The sequence below is a fragment of the Gavialis gangeticus genome, unplaced genomic scaffold, assembly GCF_001723915.1.
Source record: "Gavialis gangeticus isolate Ggan-Ray unplaced genomic scaffold, GavGan_comp1, whole genome shotgun sequence".
NCBI classification, from domain to species: Eukaryota; Metazoa; Chordata; order Crocodylia; family Gavialidae; genus Gavialis; species Gavialis gangeticus.
In genome coordinates this window covers 45,344,230-45,357,470 of record NW_017728996.1, presented here as the reverse complement: position 1 = coordinate 45,357,470, position 13,241 = coordinate 45,344,230, and the positions used below count along the sequence as shown (strand labels likewise).

The window sequence follows — 13,241 nt, the reverse complement described above, 5'->3', positions numbered from 1 at the left end:
GAGTGGTGTATTTGCCTATTTTAGGGGCCTGGGTCAGAAGTCAGAAATTTAATTCAGGGTTCTCTCTCCGACAGCAAGTTTCTAGCATGTGCTGTATTTAAATGGCAGCCCAAAATCACTTTGGGCAACTATATACGTGCAGCAAGGCTGCTCCAATGCACTGCAATTATAGCATGTCAGAGTGTGGTAATGACTAGGGGTGTGAGAAGCGGGCTCTCTTCGACTTGGATTTGGCCCAAATCAGGGACATTGTCCCTGATTCAATTCAGCTGAATCTGAAGATTTGATGCTGATTTGCAGAATCCGCGATTTGGCCACAGACACAGCTTTAAATGTTTTTTCTACATACCTTGAGGTACCAGTGTGGCTCATGAATGCTGAGATGCTGGGGCAGATGGAGTGTGGGAGGGCCCTCCACGTGCTTGGCGGTAAACCCAGAAGTGGACCAGAAGTACTTCCGGTCCACTTCTGGGTCTGCCAGAGAGTGCACTGGGGGGCCCCCTGCAGACCCAGGAGGCACCAGTCACCAAGCCGAGGGGCTGCAGGGGGGCCCCTGGGCACTCCCTGGCGGACCTGGAAGTGGACCGGAAGTGCTTCTGGTCCATTTCCAGGTCTGCTGCTGAGCATGCTGGGGAGCTCCCCATGCTTCTGTGGGATGCTCCATGCGCCCCAGCATCACAGCATTCACGAGCCCCTGCTACCTAGAGGTATGTAGAAAAAACATTTAAAGCTGTCTCTATGTCTGAATCTCTCCGAATCAATTCGGAGGGTTTTGATTCGATTCGGAAAAATTAAAGGGTCCTCTGATTTGATTCGGATTTGGAGATTCGGTCACTGAATCGGGCTGAATCTCTACCGAATCGAATCAGGGACTGAAGCTTCCCACAGCCCTAGTAATTACCACGCTGCAGCAGACTCCAGCACCATGTGTATCAGCATCCCTGCACTGAGAAATGGCGTCAGGGGTGCTTTAACTAAAGCTTGCTTGACTAGCTTTAGTTAAAGCACCCCCACCACCAGTGAAGGGATACTAATACACATGATGCTTCGGATGCTTTAATAAGAGTGGCTCTCGGAGTGTATTCTATTACTGCTTCTATAAAGGACTTCAATAAGGCTTTAGCTGCCCTTCTCTAGCACAGCGATCTGGATGATGGGGTGGAAAGTAACCTGTTTAAATTCGCTGATGACACCAAAATTTTGGGGGAAGTGAGCACGCTAGCAGGGAGTGAGAGATTGCAGAGGGATCTGGATAGGTTACAGGGGTGGGCTAACAGGAACAGGATGCGTTTCAATACGGACAAGTGCAGGGTGCTGCACTTGGGCAGTAGGAACCAGCAGCACACTTACACAATGGGGAACTCCCTACTTGAGAGCACAGAGGCAGAAAGAGATCTTGGAGTCATTATTGACTCCAAGATGAACATGGGCCGACAATGCGAGGTCATGGTTGGCAGGGCTAACCGGACCTTGTCGTGCATCCACAGGTGCATCTCGAGTAGAGCCAAGGAGGTGATCCTCCCCCTCTACGCGACGCTGGTCAGGCCACAGCTGGAGTATTGTGTCCAGTTCTGTGCGCCCCATTTCAAGAGGGATGTGGACAATATGGAGAGGGTCCAGAGGAGGGCCACCCGCATGATCCGGGGACAACAGGGCAGACCCTACAGTGAGAGACTGCGGGACCTGAACCTATTCAGCCTCCACAAGAGAAGGCTGAGGGGGGACCTGGTGACCGTCTATAGACTCACTAGGGGGGACCAGAAGGGTTTGGGGGAGACGCTGTTTCCCCTAGCGCCCGCTGGCATAACAAGGAGTAATGGGCACAAGTTGATGGAGAGGAGGTATAGATTGGACATCCACAAAAACTACTTCACAGTTAGGGCGGCTAGGAGCTGGAACCAACTTCCAAGGGAAGTGGTGCTGGCCCCTACCCTGGGGGTCTTTAAGAAGAGGCTGGATGCCTACCTGGCTGGACTCATTTGAGTCCCGTTTCTTGTTTTGGGGTTTTGTTGTTCTCCCGCCCTGGCGGGGGGTCGGGCTAGAAGATCTACTAGGTCCCTTCCGACCCTAAATCTATGAAACTATGAAACATGATTTTCTGTTATGTAAGCCATGAAAAACCTTTCAGATATATCTGTAAGTAACATTTACATACTTTGCACTTACCCTTCTCTTTGGTACTCCTCATCCAAATTCGACAAGAGCTGGGACCCTGCCACAGATAGATCAAGTGCAGCTAGTGGTAAATCTCGATAAGCAAAGTTAACAAGTTGCACAGGAGCTATACTTTTGGTCTCCTCCTCTACTTGTTGCGAGATGATCTCAACTTCTGAAATTCCACCTTCTATTGCAGGCCTAAAAATAAATAAGCAAATGCGAAAACGTAAGCGCTGAGGAACAGGAAGCTTCCACAAGTAGCAACACTAAAAATGTACGTACAACAAAGCTTCACTGCTAGTTTACAGACACTGTTTTTGACAATTCCTATGGAAAAGTGTTATGTGAGGCCAAAATCTACCACGTCTTGTCAATGAAGTTAACAGAAACTTCACAATCACAAAAGGACAAAAAATGTAACTCAGAGGGGCTGAAGTTGTTCATGAACATAAAACATGAACTGATACATTAATGCAAACATACTGAAAAACAAATTATGAACTGTATAGCAAGGTACACCTTCAGAACAGTACAGCAATCAATGCAAAGAATGCATGTATCTACATCAATTAAAAACTCACCTTTCTGAGCTTAGGTCAGTGATCAATGGTTATGTTTTCTACTGACTAGTAGAGAAATCATTGTTAATTAATATATAAATTATATCTTCCCTTTACTAGGTCTTGTCAAGTCTAAAAATTGTTTTAAAAAGACAGACATCTGTAGCCATACCCAATTAGAAAAAAAGAATGGCATGTTATTTCACCTTCAGGGAAAACTATAAAGGAAGAACAAGGGAAAAAATATTATCTCTTTCTCTCTCTCTCTCAAAAGAAGCCTGGTCAATTTCTTCCCACCTAAACATATATGGGTCACTTAGAAAACTGGGTATATATTTTCCTTTACCCCAAGTAAAATCAATGGGAACTCCACACCTATATTTTATTTCTATTATAAGATAACACTTACTTAGAGGAAAGCAAGATATTGCCAATTACTTATTTTATAACTCTGCACCTCTAAGATATTACCAGTTACTTGGCAATATCTTTCCACTAAGTAACTGGATGATATACTATACTATTTGTTAGAGAAGTAGCTTTCTTAGAAGAGGGATTGCAAGTCAAGTACTAGCAGGAATGGATTCTTTCCATTTTCAGCAAACATGTCTTCTTTCCATTTGACTTACTCTGGCCAAGTCTACACAAGACACTGACTACGCAGTAGCCTAATAATACTGCGCAGCAGCTCATTGCAGTACAAACATTGTTAATACACTACTGCCCAGTAGGGCTGTGCGAAGCTTCCGTTGCTGATAAAATTCAGCAGAGATTCAGCCCGATTCAGCGGCCAAATCTCCGAATACAAATCAAATAAGGAGGCCCTTTAATTTCTCCAAATCAAGTCGGAACCCTCTGAATCGATTTGGAGAGATTTGACAATTTGGACATAGACACAGCTTTCTATGTTTTTTCTACATACCTCAAGGTACCAGGCAGACCCACCCCTCCCCCCGACTCGGTGACTGGTGCCTCCTGGGTCTGGGAGGCACCCGGGGTTCCCCTAAGGCCGACTGCCAAGCCGGGGGGGCATGGGGCTGGATCCCCCTGTGTGCTCACTGGTCCACTTCCAGGTTCACCGCTGAGCCTGTGGGATGCCCCCCTGCGCTCCTGTGGGACGCTGCATCTGCCCTACCATCACAGCACTCAAGAGCCACGAGGTTTGTAGAAAAAACTGTCTATGGCCAAATTGCTGATTTTCCAAATCAGCATCAAATCTTCAGATTCGGATTTGGCTGAATCGAATCAGGACAGTGATCTGAATCAACTAATCGAATCACTGTCCCCCGAATCAGGCCGAATCCAAATTGAATACGGCCCATTTTGCACACCCCAAGTGCCCAGTATTATTAAGCTACTGTGCAGTAGCATCACTAAAAAGGCATTTGCTGATGCTACTGCACAGTAACTCTGCTTATTGCATATTTATTTAGTATTTGATTATACAAGTACTAAATTAAATGCTCAGTAACCAAAGTAACCTCAGCCCTGCCCAACTCCCTCCCACCCTCACTATGGGGGCCTCAATCCCCCCACACCAAGACTTACCTGCGTGTAGCTGTGGGAGCTGCTCTCATGCTGCCTGGCTGCCACGTGCATGCGTGTGTGTGCACGTGCACATGGCACCCCCTTCCTGATGGTACTCTTCCCACGGCACCTAGCCACTTGCAGGCTGAAACTAGAGGGTGGTCAGACAGGAGGTGTCATGTGCATGTACATAATATGGCTGCCAGGCAGCCTGGAGAGCAGCTCCCGCAGGTAAGTGGAAGTGGGGGATTGAGGACCCCATAAGGAGGGAGTTGGGCAAGGCTGGGGCTGGGGTTGCTGCCCAGCTGGGCAGTGCGTGGGCAGAGAGTGGGACATGGCTGTGGATGCCTCGTCTGGGGGGTGGGGTAGTGGGGCACCAGTAGGGCTGTGGGTTGGGAGTGAGGAGCATGAGGAGGCCTGTGGGGGAGACGGACACTGAGGGGCACCAGCAGGGCTGGAGGGGCCTTTAATTTTAATCACAGATTTTGGGGGTTTTATTAGAGAATCTGCGATTTTTCAGGGAATTTGTGATTGTTTTTTTATCAGGAAAACCAGGATCCCTGCTAATCGGGGTCTGCAGACAACTGACCCATTTTTTCAACCCTTACTCAAAGGGTTAAATTATCTTCCCAGCAATACTGACACAACCTCCTTGGCATCACACTTTAGCACCATGGAAGTTTTTCACATTAGGATTTGACTCATTAAATTTATAAAAGCATCTGAAATGGTACTTACTGGGGATTGGTCATGTTGGAAGAAACAAACCAAAAATCAGCTGTTGTTCCAGTATTTAGCTATTCAACTCCTCTGCAGATAATTTTTCACATTTCAAGGTGAGGTTTCTACAAGAGAGAAAACAAGCTAATTTAGAACTCAGTTGCCCTTACATATCCTTATTAATATTTGTTTTCATATGATGTTCTTTGTACAGCAATATTATTTGCCATAAGCCATTCTCCTTTCTGTGGTGATTCCATTCTCAATTAAACCTTCTACATCCCAAAAATTAGAAAATAACAATAATTATAATTCAAATTACAGGTCCAGATAAATAAAGGTAAATAACACATTATAGGTCCAGGTTTAAACTGTTGGATAGTTCAGAATGATAGAAAAGACACAGGCAGAGATTTTCAAAAGAGGATAAGGATTTAGAGCACAAGTCAAAAGATTTTTTTCTCTAGATACTAGATAGATCTGTATGTTTAAGAATATCACTTAAAACGAAGGAAAGATTTTTGAAGTGGGCAAGGAATTTAGAAGCATGAGTCTCACTGACTTCTGTGGCTTTTGCTATATCTCTTACCTATTGGAGAAAGTCTCTACCACTTTGTCTTTATTCATCTTATACGTACTGGATAAGTCAACACAGAATTTACTTCTACAGCTGACTGATGAGTTTGGATAATGGACATTCTTTGTTCAAAGCCTGACCATCTATGTGATCTCCAGGGATTGAAATAGAAAAACAAAACTGTATGGGACAAGCTTGCTAGAGATAGACTAAAGCCTGCTGGGAGCAGCTCATGAACCATGTTGCCAACAAGCACAACATTTCAACCCTAACTTTAAGAAGCAATTTAAAATATTTTAAAATATAATTAAATGCTTTGAACAAAACAAGTCATTGTTCCTTTAAGTTAAGTGCTTGGAAAAATGTAGTGTGGAGAACAGTGAATAAGGAATAAAAATGAAAGTAAATGATATAATGAGACGCTTTAAAAAATATTATCAGGATCATTCAGTGAATATAATTAATTATAATCAAATTAAGAACACCACTTATGAAGGACAAAAATATTCTTATTTTGATTAACTGAGTTACGAATAAACACGGCAAAAAAATCCAACAGAAATGTATCATACTAACACTGAAAAAATGCTATTATTTTATTAAAATTAGAACGTCTCTCAAATGTTAAAAACTTTGCCTGAATCAATTACAACTTGGAACATTCAAATCAGTTAGGGTACCCCATGATTCTTTTTCCAAAAATTCATACAATAAACTAAAAAGGTTATAGCTACCATGTATTAAAATGGCACCAGGACTCTTAGCTATCATTCGGTATCAAATAATTAGCCTAAGGTTGCACTATTTGTATAGCAACTTCTAAATCTTTACTTCACATACTGTAAACCTGTAACATTGTAAAAACCCATTCAAATTATTCTTAGATTGGTTATTATTACTGAAGTATTCTAAAGCCTCAGGTACAAATCTTAATTGCATGCAAGTAGACCAACAGTAGTCAATAGATTTTTTCACATAAATAAAGGAAGCATGATTGGCTTCAATGTAGTAAACACATTTTAAAAAGAACATAGATGCTACATTGTTCTACGGGCTTACAGTATTGTATACATCAGTGTAAAAATGGGTTTTGTTTGAGACAAAGCTGCTCTGATGCACTGCAGACTTGATCCAATGCCCAGTTTTAAGCCAACAGGAATCATTTTGATGGCCTCAGTAGTCTGTGTATACTGATCAGGCTCCTGAAGCAGCAAAGCACCATACACACACCCTTAAAATTAATTAGATGGGGAAATTCCCAATGACTTCAATGGGATTTAAATATCTGCTTTACTAAAGTCTTACAGCTGGCACAAGGGAATTACTACCACAAATACAAATCAGTTTCCAATATAAAATCTTGCTTTGCAAGGCTCTTAGCTTCCTAAAGATTCTTTGATATGATCTTTTTTACAAGGAAGTTTGATTAAAATCCGGTCATGATTGTTTTGAATGGCAAGAGAATAAAAGACAGACAGTTCTATGTCTTTTGTGACTACAGTATTTGAATAACTGAAACATCGATGACTGTAGCACTCACCTAAATGATGCAAGGACTTCCTAGACTAGAAATGGTCAACTCAACCCCCAGCCTACAGGCTAAATCTGGCCAGTGGAGCCATGGCACCTGGCCCACAGGGTTCCCCACAGGTCAGCAATTTGGTGGCAAGGAGCAGTGGCAATTAACATCACCACCTCTACCCTCCTGCCAAATTCCAAAGCCCCGTGCAGCCAGATTGACACTGGCTCATGGTCCTTTCCCATGCCCCGCTCTTTCCCCATGTAGCCAGATCAGACCTGGGCCACATCCCTTTCCCTCTGCATAGCTGGACTGGGGCCCACCACGCCTGCCCTGTGGCACACAAGTTCAGGGCCTCCAGTTGGATCTAGTCCACAGAGCGACCAGGCATCACCCTTGCAGCCTGCAGAGCAAAAAGGTTGCACCACTGTTCTAGATAAAAACATTGTCCCTACTCAAAACAGTGTGCAGTTTTAAAAAGTATAATATGTCTCTCTTTTGTTTGCCACTGGTAAAATGCTTTTAAGATTCTGGGCACGGACTATTAACAGAAATTGGCACAGTACAGTTCTGAAAGCTTCCTTTTACCCTATATTTCCCCCCCCCCCATTATTGTTCATTAGGATTCATCATGTCCATATTAACATAATAGTCCTAAAACATAAAAAATAAACAAAGATACAATACCAGTGTTGCTAGCTTTTATGGGGTTTTCTCTGCAAGTGAGCAATGGAATCCTGGCTGGGGCTGGAGCCAGCTGTTCAATGACATGAGAAGCTCCAATAATCCTCTAGCAAATTTTTGTGCTGCCAGGGGAGAGAGTGGGAGGGAAACCCTTCTGACTGCCCAACTTGCCTCCCTCTTGAGGTAGAACAAACAATTGGAAATGCTAAAAGAAGCAGGCAAAGCTCTTTTCGCCCTCCTCTTGGCAACCTGACATGATTCTTACAAGAAGTGGCAGGGGGGTCAGAAAATGCTCAGCAGCTCCAAATGGCACTGCTTCCTCTTTCCATTTTGGGAGCAATGGAATAGCCTTTCTGCACCCCCTCCTGCCAGCACTCAGCCTGAGAAGGGGAAAAAGCGACAGATAATGCACTCTTGAAGCTGCTCCCACCCTACCTGGATACAGGTGAAGACTCTACTGCAGCTGCTCCATCAGGCTAGAAGGAAAGAACAGGGTAGGGAGGGAACTGAGTATTGAGAACTGTAGAAGGAACAAAGATGAGGCTGGAGGTGGCAGAGCTGATATGGATGTTGGACACAGGTAAAAGAGCTGTGTGCAGATCTGAAAGTGAAAGGTCCAGCAGCTGGGGCCAAAATCACCTCTCTGAACACATATGTGTTGATCCAAAAAAATCAAAACACAGATGAAGAAAAAATAATTTATAAAGGAAATCACATAATTTGGGAGGGGGAGATTGACTCATGTTTGTTTAAAAAACTTTTGGTTATCAGTTTTGTATTTCCTCTTTTTTTTCTTGCCCCTCCAGAGAATAAGTTCAGTCTTTATTAGACTTTGTAAAACGTGCAATTTTTCATGTTCATAAAGTATTCTGTTCCAGGCATAAGCAGGTTAGGTCTGTGGCAATTCAAAGAAATGTTATGCTAATCTCAGCACAAATACCAGGCTGGTTCCTTCTTTTTGGCACTGACAGCACTACAGGGAAAGGTATGTCTGCCAGTAGGGCTGAAAGGGGCAATTCAACACTGTTCTGTAGCAAGCTAGTCTCCTAGTACTGATGGTTCCTGAGGGAGCAGAATCTAGCTCTCCTTAGCTAAAGGGATAGTTTCATGACATGGAGTCTGTGAAGCTACTGTAAGTGAAGAGTAAAGGCACAGGCAGGTGGCAGAGGAAAGTCAAGTCTCCAAAGGAACCTTCTTGGGGTGGGAGAAAGTGGCAAAAGTATGCAAGTAGCAATTAAATTACTGAATTAAAAGGACAAATGATTATTTGTAGCAAATGGGCATCCCAGTTTAAAGCCTTCAAATTGGACATACAAAGCTGTGAGCATCCTAAACGAAATCTGATGATTCATGCTTCACTTACAGGAAGCCAACAGAACCCTCCCAATGTAAACCCTGATGTTTCCAGTAATTTATTTGTTGTCTTTTCCTTTTGTCTACAAGTAACATCCCAAGGCCTTCCTGCAAAACTTCCTCACAGCACTATAAAACACTTTGAAGTTCCATGGAGAATACCTGTAATTGAGTGCCGTTTAAATGTAACCTGGACCAGCAGGGAGATTTCATTCCTCTGCTCTTATCTTTTGCTTACGTTCCTAAAGGGTGTACACAGGCAAAAATCTGTGATGCAGTCTCCCTCCCCCCACTCTTCCCACAACTCTGTGACAATGGAGAGGAGTGGCAGGGTACAGAGGTCATCCTGAGGATAGGGCTGGAACACCCCCAAGCAGCAAAGCTTTTCTGTGTACACCTCTCTCCATCTGTTCCATCCAGCGCTCTGCAGACATGGATGGCTTGGCCTTTTCTGCACTGACACATTCAGCTTCTCTCAAGGAAAATGAAAACTAGACATCACATGGTGCATACAGACTTTCCACGTGAGTAGGAATGATGTCCATTTTATCACAGTTAATTATTGTTTTCATTCTGTGGGGTATTCAGGATTGGCAACAAGCAAAAATATAGGAGAAACATAGTTCCTCTGGTTAAAATAAACTGAATAAAAAGATACGATGAAAGGTTTCCCATCCAGGTTGCCAGTGTAGTGTAAAAATGTAGAGCTATTCCCTAGGCTGAAAGCACTAAAATATTATCTTGCATCTATTGAGAGAAGAACTGGAGCCAGGATACAGCTAAAATTTGATGGGAAGCATGGCTGTCTATTCAGCCTTCTGAACTCTATATACAGTTGAAGAAATCAAGTTTACAGGCTAAGTCTCTAGTTTTGAAATGCCTAGGCTCCCTGCAATCCCAGTTTCAAAGCTCAATGGGGCTGACCTAGCACTTCATAATTCCATGCTATGTGAATCAAATTACATACAGTTTACTGCATGTCTTTCTAAGATGAGATCCTAAACTCCGTATCACCTCTCCCTAGATATTATATGACATGCCCAATAGTAGATTTTTATAGATGTGGAAGAAAAGCCTGAGGCAGTCCCTCTATCTATGTAAAGGTGGGCCAGATGGGGGTAGCAGTGCCCTAGTGCAGAAGAACATATGCCTAATAGTGGGAACACTGGTTTACCATGGGGGTGATCAACAGCCCCTGAGTAAATGGTGGCAGTTGTGTCCCCTGCCTTCCCAATGTCTATGCCCTTGCTATAGCACTAAAAGAGGGATCTGAGCTAGTGCCTTTACCAGAATTTCTCCCTGCTTGAGTTAATTTGCTTATGTTTATACAGAGCATTGTATGTTAAGAACCATACAATGCATTGACTGGCTGTATTTCAATGGGACTGTAGGCATATACTATAGCTTGAAAAGTGCTTTAGGATGAAAAATGATACCTAAAAGTAAAGTGGATGGGTGAATATACTGCACACTAGACAGTAATTACAAAAATCAAATCAAAAGCAACCTCAAAAATCTATACCCTGAAACTTCTGTATTATAAACAGGATTTATTTTTAAGAGTCTTCCCATATCTACATAGCAATAACGTACTATGCATGCACTGAAGATTAAAGATTGGGGGGGGAAGGGAGGGGAGAGAGAAGAAGTGAGGAAAAGCAGTTTAAACATTCTGGGCCAAAGTCTACGCTGACTTGTACTCTGTGCAACTGAGCTGAGGTCACTGTATATCAGGAGAACCCAAATGGAAGTTAATTGTTTTCATGTATTAATTCACACTCTCATAAAAGTACATATATGTCATACAGCTCTAGTTTCCTGCACAAAAATATATACACAAAAGCTGAAAATCAAAAACAGAACTAGATCCCTGGCTAAAGCAAACTCATTACCCAATAAAATTTAACTTCTTCCTCCCACCACCTCCCAGCCCTTCACACACCACCTCAATGAAAGCTTGGGAAAATGGATGAGCCTTGCAGTACACACTCTGAGTCAATACATTTAGGCAATATTAACAGAAATTTGAAGTGAATGCCAGAACAGCAAAAGGTTGTTTCACAAAAGCTAAAAAATGGAAAAAATCCTATGTCAGTCTGAAATAGTCACTGAATACAGCCTATATTGAACAATTTTTTAACATGGAATATAAGGTTCCTATTCAATCCCTGAATAACATTTTTTTCCTCTTCTAAAGTTAGAAGGAAGGTGATTGGAACATTAAAGTTTTCATTATCCCTAGTGGAAAATTATAACAAAGTTATGGAGCGTCTCAAGAGGAGAAGAGAAACAGACAGAATGATATGAAATTTGAAAAAGTTATCATAAGAACGTAAGAACTACAATTTACTAGGTCAGACCATAAGTCCATCTTGCCCAGGATCCTGGGTCACACAGTGGTAGAGAGTGGATACTGAAAGAGAGAGTGAACAGGGTATGACAAGGGTTTTTTCTTGCAGCTTCCAGAATTTAAAGTGTAGGAAGTTCAAATTCAGATGTTGTATCCTTAACTCCCATGCCCCTTTCTTTTAAGAATTTGTCCAATACCATATTTACCCAAATCCAAGACAACTTTGAATTTAAGATGACCCCAATTATTAGATTTATATATGGACATTTATAAATTAGATTTATACATTATTGAGATAAAATTTATAAATTTGTTAAAATTTTTTATATACAACACCTAATTATTGAGGGTTATCTTAAATTTGTTCCTCCCACCACTGCAGTGGGGAAAGCAGCAGCAAGAAGAAAAGCAGCAGCAGAGGGGGCAGAGAGTGGGGTGTCAAACAGTCTGACCTGTGTCCCTTGCCCTCCTGCACCTTCCCCCCTGCTGTTGCCTGTCCCCACCAACCCCTTCTTCCCCTGGTGCCTTCCCCCTCCCCCCCAGTTGGGCAGGGGTCAGAACCACAATATACTCTTTGCCCCAGCTGGAGTAGGACCAGAGTCAGCACCAGATCTGGAGTTGTGACTGAGGGTAAGTGCCATTAGGGTTTGGGGTGGGGAAGAGGGAAAGGCAGCAGGAGGGACCAGGTATGGGAGAGGCACAGGTAGCACGGGACAGGCAGGGGGCAGAGACTGCAGCTCTGACCCTGAGCCTGAACCCTGGCCGTGGCCAGAACTGGAATGGCAGCAGCCACCTGCCCTCCCACCTGGTTCTTGAATCCAAGAAGGGGAATCCAAGGGGCTCCCCCTACCATGTTGAATGGGGAAAAGGCTCATTTTACATTTGAGTCAAAACGGTGAGTAGCCATTTAGTATGATCTATGAGATCCTTCAAAAAAGAAAAAAAGGAACATGACTTCTGCTAGAAGGAAAAATAAGTATGTCAAAAAACTTTCATAATCAGGAACATAGAAGGTAGCTGATTACAAAATTTTTTAAAAGATTCTCACGATCAAGATCTTTGTGCATGGACAGGAAGAGTTTAGTCAGCTGTATTAGTACAAATTATGTACTGTATTTTCTCACATTTGAGACACCCCAGAATAAGATACACACCTTGTTTTGAAAGGGCAGAATGAAGAAAAAAGGATTTTTCCAGAGCTATAGATGCATAGTGGGGACAGAGCCTAATCCTCAGCTGACTCACCCTTCCTTTCCTGCTTAGCTAAATCTGAATGCCTAGCTGCTGCTAAAGACTAGCCTACATGGGTGGATCTAAGATTCTGAAAAGATCTAAACTAAGAATATGTGCTAAACAGTTAAAGAGTCTGAGTTAAAAAGTCTGTGAAAGAGTCTAAAAGTAGCTAGCAGATAGCAAAAGTGTCATAAGATTAGCTTGATTAGTGGAAGTCAAGACCATAAAGAAGGAGAGGCCATCATTAACATTTGTAAAGAACTATGAGCCATTATGCCAACTGCCAGTTGCCTGAGCAGTAACACTGCAGCTGCTCCACTCTACAACAGGAATCAAACCAGGTTGCTTCCAACCCCTTGCATAAAATCAGTTTTTCTACTTAATCAGCAGATTCTCCCTATGCCTGGAGAAAGGTGTCTGTGCCTAAAAGCTTGCAGAGAACAATTTTTCCAACTATTCAGTTGGTCTAACTAAAGATAGCACATTTACCCAAATAACCCTGTCTGGTCTGCCTTCTCTACTTAATACATGCACCCTTTTTTTTCCGGGGGGGGGGGGGGG

The 13,241-nt window shown here is 42.9% G+C and overlaps 2 protein-coding genes across 5 annotated transcripts in view; one reads left to right on the top strand and one right to left on the bottom strand.

The window, feature by feature from the left end:
* TMEM266 (transmembrane protein 266) overlaps window positions 1–13,241 on the bottom strand; it is a 254,377-nt gene that overhangs the window by 119,497 nt on the left and 121,639 nt on the right. For all 3 annotated transcript variants that reach the window (XM_019504414.1, XM_019504412.1, XM_019504413.1), the window contains 2 exons: window positions 4,983–5,089; window positions 2,167–2,355 (listed from right to left, as the gene is read on the bottom strand). In XM_019504414.1, the coding sequence (XP_019359959.1) occupies window positions 2,167–2,355; window positions 4,983–4,996 (203 nt within the window). In that variant the 5' untranslated portion in view covers window positions 4,997–5,089. The remainder of the gene's footprint in view (window positions 1–2,166; window positions 2,356–4,982; window positions 5,090–13,241) is intronic.
* NRG4 (neuregulin 4) overlaps window positions 9,423–13,241 on the top strand; it is a 129,104-nt gene continuing 125,285 nt past the window's right edge. For both annotated transcript variants that reach the window (XM_019504416.1, XM_019504417.1), the window contains exon 1: window positions 9,423–9,621. In XM_019504416.1, the coding sequence (XP_019359961.1) occupies window positions 9,582–9,621 (40 nt within the window). In that variant the 5' untranslated portion in view covers window positions 9,423–9,581. The remainder of the gene's footprint in view (window positions 9,622–13,241) is intronic.